Below are 12,462 nucleotides of genomic sequence, written 5' to 3' on the forward strand. Positions count from 1 at the left end.
CCATTTCCTAGGCCTTTCCTATCCCATCGTCGCCATAAGACCTATCTGTGTCGGTGCGACGTAAAGCAAATAGCAAAAAAAGATTGATTGATTGATTGATTGATTGATTGATTGATTGACTTATGCTGAGATCAAGACGTGGGCTACCAGTAGACTTAGGGGGCTGTCACACAGGCTCGATCGAACGACTGCGATCAACCGACTAAGAAAACAAACCTACAGAGGGCAGTGGCACCAGTCACACAGCATCGATCGTCAGCGATCAACTACGAGCGATGAAGATCGACTGGTTTGTGAAAACAAACGTGTCCGTTTTTCAGTCGCAGTCAAGGGTTTGACAGCGGCATAGGTCCTACCCTTCCGAGGGCTCGGCCCAGACTGAATACTTTCGCGCTCCACTCTTGTGAGCGCGCTGTTGTACATCACGTCACGCACCCATAGCCCACGTGACGAATACGGCAGCTCCTATTGGTAGAAACATCTTCCGATTGCTATTGGTCGATTTGAGTTTGACACCTTGGACCACGTGGGACGACCACGTTTTTGACGTTTGTGACATTTTGCTTATTTTTTTTTGAATCCCAAATAAATATCCGCAAGACAAGACAAGACAAGACAAGACATTTTGCTTCACTTTGATTTGGATGCGTATATCTATTATCTTCGTTTGCGTGTTTGAAGAAAAAGTACAAGATATTTGAGGTAAGCATCCTTAAGTAAGTTAATAAGTTGATGATTGATAGTTGCTTCTGTTCCCAAAAATGTATTTTTATTATTTTTGACTGTCACCTTTTTATTATCTTTTTGCATGGTGGTTGATATGATAGTTACATAAGCCTACTTGAAACAGACACCTTAAAATTCAGTTGATGTAATGTTATATTATGTCTGATAAGCCACTATCGTTTTGATAGTATTGATATTAGCAGTAAAAATATAAGCTGATTACAGTGTCCTTAATTATTTTCTTCTATTTCTTTTCATGTCTCAGACCATGCACGAAAAGTGTCAGATCTGTGGAATGTACACAGATAGCGAAGAAGGCCGGCAACGGGGAATCTTATTTCATCATTTCCCTGTTGCTAGACCTAACATTTGCAGAGAGTGGTTGGATGTTGTGGGGGTCGAACAGTTGCGGCAGCTTCCCCCGAAGCATCTGAGGAACCGCACTGTGTGTTTGAGGCACTTTCGTCACTCCAGGACCCCTATCAAAGATGCTGTATAAAGATGCTGTCACGGAAAGAAGTAAGTAGTTGTTATTATTATTATTGTTGTTCACAGTACTGGTACTGTGACCTATCACATTTTCCTGTGATTCATTTCAAATTGCTCTCCAGAGGTAATGATCATAAATTCATCAGTGCCAGATGAGGGGGAACCTCGCTTCTCATAATGAAATTTACTATGATGCCTGTCATACCTGAGCTTGCCTTACCTGTAAGTTGAAATGTGTACATTTCTTTGAGGCAGAGTGTAGCTGAAATACCTAACATTTATTATTCACAAAATAGTGCACACATGTGCAAATGTTATTCCTTGTTATAATCCATCAATGGCTTTACGTTGCCTGTATTGTGAAGGCGAGGTATTTAAATGAGCTCACTATCCTAACTGCCTCTTTATCCGAAAACCATTTGTACCGTTTTGTCCAGGTTAATTTTAAGTTTGTTGTCTTCAGATTATTTTTCAAGGCTGACCATAGTTGCTTGAAGATAATCTTTGTTGTTAGAACCTATATCTAGGTCATCAGCGTATAAGTACAATTTGGTTGCGTTAAGAATTATTTCTGTAACGTTTGCTGTGGCGATATTGAATAGAAGCGGACTGATAGATCACACTGTAATACTCCACCCCACTGTTTAATAGTATCTGAAGTTGTTTTGCCATTATGAATTCCTACTTTATTTTGTGACAAGACATTGTTTAGTATTTACCTGCTTGTTACCATCATGTTTCCCGGATCTGTGTACATAATCTGTTGCACTAGAATCCATACAATGGCGCCTTTCACAAAAACTAAGTCAGTGGTACTGTACTGTTTAGGGCTATATATATCTTTTCCATTCAGTTGTTGATTACTTTGTATCCTTCATCATTTATTAATTATAGTATAATCATTGTCTTTTGATATGGTTTATTAACTCTACAACTTAGGTCACCTCCCAGAACTACAGGCTCTTTATTTTTCACTATTTTGATGGCTTTCATTATGTGCTGAACTGCAGTGTCCACTCTTCATTTAGAGGATGGTTTGAGGTCAGGAGTTCTGGTCAGTGATCTACGTTGACTTGGTGTCTGCACAGGTGACCCTGGGGGTGCTTGGAGTGACCGGGTTGGCTAAGCAGAGGTGAACCAGGCCCATGGGGCGAGGGGATGGGGAATTTCTAACATTTGAATGTACCATTTTGAATTTATTTCCAACATCCTCTCAGCATGTAGGGGATCTTTTCTGGACTCAGTGAATATAAAATGTGCAAGTACAATTAGGTTTTCTTCCTTAAGTTCAACTGAACATGAATGGAGCAAAAACAGTTGTATGACATCTCTCAATACAGTTACTGTTAATGTATTCATGTGCTTAATATGTAGGTGGACAATATCATATGCTCAATGTAATTTTATTGCTGTTTTGCCTACTGAAAGAACCATAAAGGGACCATAAGAACCATAATACATGTTTATGAATGAATGACATTATGAGATTTGAAAATCAGTACCCTGCATTCACTGTAGTAGAGGAGGAAAAAATGGTACCATTCTTATTGTTTTGGTTTTTTTTGTGCATGTAGGTGTGCCTGAACACGAGGCTGGTCCTCGGCCAAGGCCTTCAGCTGCTATGACTGCTGCTCCCACCACCTGCACTCCTACTGCCTCTGCTACTACTACTACTACTACTACTACTACTATCACCGGTGCTGTTGCTGCCACCACCATCTCCACGCCTGCTGCTGCTACTACGAATAAACCCAGTAGTGCTGCTGCCATGCCCTCCACTCCTGCTGCTACTGCTTGTACCATGTATAATATCATTGGTGCTGCTACTACCACTACTACTACTACTACCATTACTACTGGTAATGCTGCTGTTCCTGTGCAGTTAATATTTACCTGTCTGATATTATTGTTAACGCCCTGAGGGGAACGAATTGAAATTTATATTCATATTGAAGTTTTACGTAGTATTCCCCGTCCGGCTACTCATTCTTGCCACCCGCCTGACAAACATTTCTGGGGAGAACACTGGAGCTAATGTTATTATTGTTAATTTTACATTCAAATTAAGCAATTTCAGTTTATGAATGCTAATGATTGTTTAGCAATATATTTAATTTTGTATTACAAAACACCCAACAAGTAGGCTGTCCAGTGTGGTCATGTATCTATGAAATTGCGCTTGGGCAGTGGTGGGTTCGAACCCCACTGTCAGCTATCTTGAAGATGGTTTCCCTTCTTTGCAATAGGCAGGCAGATACTAAGGCCATACCGTAATTAAGGCCACAGTTGCATCCTTCTGAGGCCCATTCCATCGTTGCCATGAATCGGTGTATGAGCCTCATAGGCCACAAAATGAGATCATTATGAAGCCCAGAACATCATTATAATTGTTCATAAAGGTGGAAAAATGTTAAGTTCATGTTCAGTGTTGTAATTCAAAATATGCCATACATCTGCACGTTTCAGACCCCCATTTGTCTTAATTGCATTCATAATGACTTTTATAAATTCCTGCCCTACAGTTGTTATATAATCAAACACTTTATTTAAACTTCATGGGACATGTATTATTATCATTAATAATATTATTATAGGGAGATTACGTACAGCATGAAACATATCTGCTAAATGGGAAGTGAAAAACTGTAATGTGGAGTTATTTTCAAGAGCAATGAACCTTTCAAACATGTGGTTTACTGAACTCATAGTCTGTTCCTTTATATGAGATCATCATTTGTATGATAATATTCAAATACTGAAGTGGAAGTGTCGTGTGATATTGTGTGAATGATTTGTGTAAAGAAGTCATAGTTTTGGTTAAGCATCCATTTCTACCAAAGGAGGTTTCACTGAAAATCTTGTATTTTGGAGAACATTTCTCATCAGAACACAGGAAATATATTATGCTCTCTCCTCTCTTATTTGCAGTTTGTATGCACATCCTCCTATACAAAAGTATGTACTGGTATGTATGCAATGTCCAAGTAACTAAATTAATATTTGTGAATTTTATGATGTTGGTAACCCATTCACTTGATGTGATGGTAACAGTTCTACAAACTTTCCTTATCATAGTACTGGGCAAGTTGGCCGTGCGGTTAGGAGCGCACAGCTGTGAGCTCGCATCCAGGAGATAGTAGGTTCGAACCCCACTGTCGGCAGCCCTCAAAATGGTTTTCTGTGGTTTCCAATTTTCACACCAGGCAAATGCTGGGGCTGTACCTTAATTAAGGCCACAGCTGCTTCCTTCCCATTCCTAGGCCTTTCCTGTCCCATCGTCGCCATAAGACCTATCTGTGTCAGTGCAACGTAAAGAAACTAGCCTTATCATAATTGTCCCCCTGTGGGTAGGGGGTGGGCAACCACGCAGCCCTTAATTGAATTTTGGCATTGTTTCCGCTTACTTGTGCCAGGCTCCCCACTTGGTTGGCCGGGTGGAGTGCATGCTGTCAGACCACAGATCAGCCTACTCTGCAACCACCAACATAGATTTCTGCCTTCGATATACAGTAGGTACAAATGGCACTGTCTGAAGTGAGTTTCCACTGTCTTCAACAGGCATTTCATCTAGATCACAGCAAAGGCCCTTGCACACCACAATGTTGTGGAAGTAGCAGCATATTGTTCATAATACTGTACTAAATTAGCATACAATTCCTTGGACATAGCTCTTAATAGGTGGAGCTATGTTGTGACTTGGCATGGTAATGTATTGTGCTGGATCAGCTGCCATATTATTGTACGTACAGTAGATCCTGATGCTACATATTTCTGTCCATTTATTGGAACTCCTCTCCTGTGGATGGACTGAAAGGAAGCATTATTTGTACCTCCTGCATGTTGTAAGAGGGAACAATCACAGAATCTGTAAGCGCTCTCTTGTCTTTTAAACCCACAAACATATTCATGATTCCATCTTTTTCCATGTAGCAGAAAAATTTAAATATATCCTACTGTCACATAAAATAGAACATTTTTAAGTATTGTAAATAGTGCAGATCAATGAATACACGGGATGCATACAATTTTGTAGCTTGACATTGTTTATCATCTAAATGCAGATGACTGATTGAATGATATGTCGTGTTTTGGTGCAGTATGTAGGAACAGAGTATGTGCTATCATGTCTTGGTTTCTTCAAACACTACTCTGCCAGAGATTTGCCATCCTCTAGTAGATGCAAAAGAAGTACAAATCTCAATATTTCTCAGTGTGTGGCCCTAGGTGCCTCTTTTGACAGACTGAAAGATGTATCATATAGTAAGTTCCTTGAAAAAATACAAATGGTGTTGCTGAAAACTTTTGCAATGTCAGTGCAATGTTAGACTGCAATAAGAGAGAAAAGTATTATGTTGTAACTTGTCAGTTCCAGTCTTTCTTTCCTAAATGAATGATTTTGTATTTGTGTTGTATTGCATAGTTTTCTGGCTGATGAATATTAATATTTGATTAACACTGCTGAATGTAATGTCATGAGATTATGATATACTATGATCACTAAAACTTTTGTGCAAATGTCTACACAATTTTATACCTGTAACACTGTGGATAGTAGGTAGAATATAGCTCCATAAACCAAAAGATCATGTTTCATTTCAATTTATCTTTGAATTCTACAAACTCCCTCCTTATCATATGAGTTTCCTTTCATCATTGTGGTTCCTGTGTATGGTTTTTTTTCTTACATTGTATTTATATTTTATTTCCTGCATAAGTGGCATATCTTGATACTATTGACTGTTACGGTTGGCTTAAGTAGTGTTAAAGAGGACTGATGTACGAGGGGATGTTAGTGTCTATTTCTGTCATAGGTATTAATCTGAGATAAGGATTGCCAATCCCACTCACCTTCTGGTCACTTCCTTCCTCCCTTTGTGAGTTAGCTTCCATTTTCCTCAGCAGAAACAAACAAAAGCAGCACAGGCAAGGCCAGTCACTCCCATCCTTCATGGCTTTGTGAATTAGTAAAAGTAAAATATAACTCCATAAGTCAAATACCGGTAATTATAATAAGCAGCACAAGCTGGTAAGCTTCTTTTCTTCACTAAAAAATGATTAATAATAATAATAATAATGCAAGGCCAACCTCCAGGTGTATTGTTGTTCAGAATGCAGTATTTCAGAGAAAGGTAACAAAGAAGAAAGAAAAAATATGAGGGGAAAAAAAAGAACAAAAATATATTTAATATAATATTTAAGAGACGGGGGGAGGGGGGGGGGGCGAGAACCTGGGGACCGTCCGCGCGCTAAACGATTTAAATCGCCCGCCCGGTAATTTTAGTTCAGCCCTGAGCTCACTAGAGGCGCTATTGTGCAATTCCTGGCGATCTTTGCGCAGCCGTTGCGTACAGAAGTGAAAAATAACGTTGAGAGTCATCTCTTACTCATTCTCTTTGGTCGCAGTCGTTCGATGATGGCGGACGCAACATAGTCATCTGTTGATGAAATCGAAACATTAATTTGCTTAGTGTATGAAAACAAAGTGGTGTATAATCCTAGACTCCCTGGATATAGTAATAGGGAGACCGTGAATTTTGTATGGCATTCTATAGCGTCGAGAACTGGGACAAAAACTGGTAAGTAATTATTATATTTTTACGATTATCTTATGAATAGTGTTATCTTAGATTATTTATTGATAAAATATATTATACGGAATAGATTGGTAAAAAAAGTTATACTAGGAGAACTAGTAATTATCATTCTTGTAACTTAATTGAAGAAATGTTTGGAAAACATAAGCAGTGCTTTCCTAACCTCCATCTCGTACCGGTACCTAATGAAATGAATAGGCCTACCATTGTTCGCTTTAATGACAAATAAGTGTAGGCCTATGCCATAAGTAGGCCTACTACATGTATATGTCACAATATTCTGATTCATTGTTTCAGGAAAAAGTTGTGCCAAAACAAGGCAAATTCTGAAGGCTGGATATCGAACTTGGAGAGATAACATCCTCCCTCTCCTCCCAGGTTCTGCAGTACAGAAAACATAAAATGGGTCTACTTCAATGCTCTCAACTTTCTGGAACTCTTCATTGCTGGAAAAAGGTACAATTCTGTAATATTTATTTTTAAAAGTAGGCCTACACTACAGACCAGTGTTATAGTTGTGAAAGAGTGAGGGGAAGATTCAGTCTGTAGGCCATAAGTTCCACCCATCTGTTCATTAATTTATCAGATATAACTGAAAGTAATATAATATAATCCAACCTAACAATCATCTTACTAAAATAATTATTGAAAGTAACAATTTCTTAAGCAGAAGGCTTGTGTCCAGACTAAAATATAGCTCCAATTTAGAAGAATTGCATTAATATGTTGTTCATTTTTTTCAGTTCTGTAACAAACACATCTATGGAAGTGGCACCTGATGTGTGAGAGCCTTTTCACCAAGCTGAAATAGAGGAGGAGGAAGCAGAAATAATTTGTGTTGGAGGGGTCTTACTCCTACAGATCAGAAATTACTGAAGGGACTTCAACTTCCAGTCCAGTGGCTTCTGCTTCCACAAACAGCTCTGCCAGCAGTTAAAAATAAAAGAAACAGAAATGTGAAAGTGACAGTGACAGTGATGTGTTAAGTGAATATTTAGAAAAGATACTGAAAACTGAAAAGAAAATGTAATCAGTGTTATTTTTAGTGTCTTTGTGATGACATGGAAAGAATGAGTGTACTAGGTCGAAGGGTTTTCAAAGTTAAAATTCAGGAACTGTTGTATACAGTGTTAAATCAAGAAAGAATCAAATAAATTTTATGTTCTTGAGAAATGTTCTACTTTTTTAATTAAATCAGTTTTTGTTATAGCCTACTTATCTATCAATATTTATTTGAATCCTCAGTGAGTTATGTGTATTAGCACCTGATGGGAAAGAACCTTAACTCCAATTTTTTTTAATTATTAGCATTATTACAACATCTTAATTTCTATATTTTATGTGGTAGAACATGTATGGTTTACAAGGAAAGGAGTATTTTGAAATACATGTAGTAGGTCCCTTCTGTGTGTATGTAGTAAGCAGTTGTACAGCACAGGTGGTCTGAAACCAGACCGGCGTATTGATAGTTCTGTCCAAGAGCTGACTTCCTTCTTTTGGTACCTATACTGTTGATCACAACTGCAAACTCATTGCATTAGGTATGTATACAGCACAGGTGGTCTGAAACCAGACCAGTGTAAAGACATGAGTAGTTTTGTCCAGGAGCTAACTGTCTTCTTACAGAATACTGTTGAACACAACTGCAAGCTCATTGCATTGGGTTTACTATATTCAATGTTGCCTACTATACTGCCATCCTGGAAGAATACACATCCTAAATACCTATTTGAAATTATCTACCTGTTCCAATTTTGTATTCTCAACCTGACATTCAGTTCTACTACTCTTCCCTACTGCCATCACTTTAGAATTGAAACGACTAATTTTCATGTCATATTCATTGTATCCTTTTTGAAGTTGCAAGATATTAGATTGCACAGTTTCAATAGACCAAGTCGTTTGCATAGGACAAAATTCTTACTAGAGTTATACCTGACAGAATCCCTCCCTGCCACCTTATACCTTTGTAACTTAGGTAGCCTTTATCTCCTCATTCCAAGTACTCTCCTGCCATTGGTACCTGTCTGCACCAGCAATCGCTACTTTCATGTCTGTTACCGTACTTATAATTTATTAATAACATATAGGCCTACAGGGGGCATCAAGGTAGACCGATTATTTTATTTCTTGTGCTGTAGATCCATATAAACAATGAAAAACAAAGATGAAAAATTCATTTGTAACTATTTTGACAGGTGTTTCTACCAAAGTTTTGTAGATTTTAATCTACAACATAAAAAATACTGTATTTTGTGGGATGTGATATTAAGGGGATATGATGGCAGAACATGTACATATTTATAAAAAGCATATCCATATGACAGTTACATGCTTGTAATGAAAGTTTGAGTAGATTAATTACCCTGTAAGTCAATCCAAGATCTTAAAAGACCCATACACCCTACTCTGTCAAACATTAATTTATATAATTGGTATTTACAAACAGTTTTGACAGGCAATGTAAGATATAGCAAAATTAAATCATTTACCACCTGAGCAACAGGCCTAAATAACATTTTACTGTAGATGGCAATAGTATTTAGTTGTTAGAAAGGCACACTCTTCACTTCTAAAAATAGAAGGCAAGGTGCTTGTTATTAGCACCTGTTATTTTTTGCAGTGTTTGGTTCTCATTTTGGGTTAAATTGAAGGCAAAGTTTTCATTTTCCTTGAACTGATTCATAAGGAAAGTATTTCAGGATGGATAGATAGGCTTGGTATTGTTCATATCAGTAAAGAAGTTACATATGAACAATACACAGAAAGGCAAAATCAACATTGAGATAAGAAAGAGAGTCCTACCAGACCTTTGCGGAAAAAGTTGTTACTCTGTACCAAGGAGTTCACCAGTAACTTGGATGGAAGTGCAGGATTTATATTAATTGGTTTATTATTGTCAAGTGAGCAATTAGAGCAGCTTGCCAGTGCGAAGTTTGGGGGGACAGTACTTTATGCTTAGTGATGAGGGTAATAAACAAGACCTTGTGTGTAATTTACATGTAGTTGTGACAAGTATCAGTCTATTACACTGCCAACTTATTAGAACAATATTCCAGAAGCTTTTCCTATAGTTATTAAGCTAGTGTAGAGCACTAGCCTCACCTGAACTCCTCAAGAAATGTACACATATGTGAATACACAGAACCCCAAAGAGAATTTACTTTGGAAGAGATGTCCATAGACAACCTTTCTTCACAGCCATTTGGTAAAATTAGCTGCTTTTGAAGCTGCTGTAGTCTTCAATGATATAAATTAAGACAGGATTGTCATTCTTGCAAAGTTTGGATATGGACCTAGATTCTTTGAACAAAACACAGTAGGCCTACAGAAATTCAGCAACATCTTTGTCATGAAAGCAATATGATACTATTCTGAACATGGCACATTAACAAAGAAGAGGAGAGGCAACAAGAGATTTGCAGAGGATCATGAGGGAGAGAAACAGTGTAAGGAACTCCAATACTTTTATCATTTTCACAATATTCAGAGCATATGTGCATTTTTTTTTTCTTTCAAAATTATTTACAGGATTGTAATGAAACTTGACACATTATTTCTACATTAGGTAATGTAAATTTTGAGTGGAAGCATTTCTTGATATGTCTATTGTTTTGGTAGGTGGGATCTCACCAAGTGGTATGGAAAAAAAAAGCTGTTAACCTCCATCTAATAAACACCTCAAAATATCATTTGAAAAGACAGTAATTATGCTCCAAGATCCAGCATCATTAAAACAAATAAGCATAAATGGTATTAGTCTTATATTTGAAGTACAATGAGCCACTGTTGTGAGGCTTTTGTTGGAACTTTGACCCTGTCAAGAATTCTGGCTGTAGTGCTCTATGAATGGCATCACATATAATAGGAACAAATCCACTGATGTATTGTGAGCAATCCTAAATCTGTATGAGTCACCAATGTCCAGAAACCTGTAGGCCTAAATAAATATATTTCCACTGGTCATTGTAGCACCTTCAAATTATGAATTCAAATTGATGTAGGCTACATAACCGTTTTCAGTCCTTTTTTATCAATACTTTATTAGAATCCTACAGAATGCAAAGAAATGTACCTGCCACTAATCCTTTATTTGATCTTATTTTGCCACGGACATACAGTAGTTGTTTCGGAGGTGAACATCACTTCTGACTTTAAACCTAAAAAAATCGTTGTGAAAATTGAATTTAACGATAGTGTCAGCCTTTCCTCAGAACTTATACTTTTCCTGTGATTTGTTTGCCTGATATTTATTAGTGACTACATTTCTTCCTCTAATTCCTTATACCGTAATTATTGATGAACATTCGGTACTAGTTCCTGAATTTTTCTTCGTCATTCCACAACGAAGGCACACTTTGGTGGAATTCTCCATGGCTCTTTACCTTGTCCACTGCGATCGTCTGGTTCTTTCCTTTCTCCTAATATATTCATAGGTTAGAATCATATTTCCACCCGAATTATCGCTTTCACAACACATTCTTTTTCTCGTAGCCTGTACGGTACTGGGCGGGAATATCAGCTGTTTCCGTGCAGTCGATCCCTCTCGATCGATGAGCAGTGTGACAAGGTAAATGAATTTAGTCGTTAGTACTCGATGCCAGTTGGTCGCTCTTGATCGTTCGATGCCCTGTGTGACAGCGGGCTTAGGTTACCCCTTTTCGATGGTAGGTTTAATGAACGCCAAAACTTCAGCGTTTTGAGCTGCAGCAAATAGCCTACGGAGAAGCCTGTTGTGTTGTGAAATCTGCTTCACAAGCTACTGCCCTGGTCTCTGCTGCTGCCAATGCTCAACCTCTGATTAGTGGATTTGGTAGCCGAAGGTTTAGCAAATTAAAGTCCGGCTTTGTGGCTAAATGGATAGAATGCTTGCCTTTGGTCCGATGGCCCCGGGACAATTTTCAGGATCAACCTCCTCACCTCCTCATACTGTTAATTCCCCTGGCTTGGGGACTGGATATTTATGACGTCTTCGCCATTCATTTTATCCTCATTAGGATACCACCAACCCTACACAGATGCCATGCACCATTATTATTATTAGTAGTAGTAGTAGTAGTAGTAGTAGTAGCAAGCAGAATAATAATAATAATAATAATAATAATAATAATAATAATAATACGACGCGCAGGTCGCCTACGGGAGTCAAATCAAAAGACCTGCACCTGGCGAGCCGAACTTGTCCTCAGACACTCCCGGCACTAAAAGCCATACGCCATTTCATTTCATTATTATTATTATTATTATTATTATTATTAAATACAAGTGCTGAATATTACAGCGGTCCTACCCATCGTTCACTGGTATATTAGCTTCCTCGGGAGATCAGTGGTGGTGTCTGACCCATGATCACGATTTCGATTCCAACCAACAAAAGAGAACCTAAAAGATTGCATTTCATTTTAGCAGTTGTACCTATAAAAATAAAACTATATTGCTCCTACAACAGCTGCCCAGTGTCTTCCTACAAGGATGTAGAAGGAAACGGGAGTGAAATACCAGAACTCTGTTATCTATTTCTATATGATTAAGTCAGAAGTATGAGATGAAGTATATACGATGAGTAACGCATAGTTGATACTTGATAGTTAGTAGCGGCGATCTGACGGACCGAAGCCTAGCACACCTATCCCCCCCCCCCCCCCAGTCCCCG

General features: G+C 38.1%; 1 protein-coding gene across 1 annotated transcript; it reads left to right on the forward strand.

Moving 5' to 3' along the window:
* The first annotated feature begins 639 nt into the window (after nt 1–639).
* Nucleotides 640–3,721, forward strand: LOC137501028 (spore coat protein SP96-like). Its single transcript, XM_068227885.1, has 2 exons — nt 640–1,245; nt 2,790–3,721. The coding sequence occupies exons 1-2, from the start codon at nt 1,215–1,217 to the stop codon at nt 3,134–3,136; spliced, it is 378 nt and encodes a 125-aa protein (XP_068083986.1). The 5' UTR covers nt 640–1,214; the 3' UTR covers nt 3,137–3,721.
* The last annotated feature ends 8,741 nt before the right edge of the window (nt 3,722–12,462 follow it).

This window comes from Anabrus simplex, chromosome 1 (genome assembly GCF_040414725.1).
Source record: "Anabrus simplex isolate iqAnaSimp1 chromosome 1, ASM4041472v1, whole genome shotgun sequence".
Classification (NCBI taxonomy): Eukaryota; Metazoa; Arthropoda; class Insecta; order Orthoptera; family Tettigoniidae; genus Anabrus; species Anabrus simplex.

Excerpts from the sequence above, each read along its gene's own strand:
- LOC137501028 (XM_068227885.1), top strand. The coding sequence starts at position 1,215 with ATGCTGTATAAAGATGCTGTCACGGAAAGAA. Across the intron at positions 1,246-2,789 it reads AGATGCTGTCACGGAAAGAA|GTGTGCCTGAACACGAGGCT; the intron begins GTAAGTAGTTGT and ends TTGTGCATGTAG.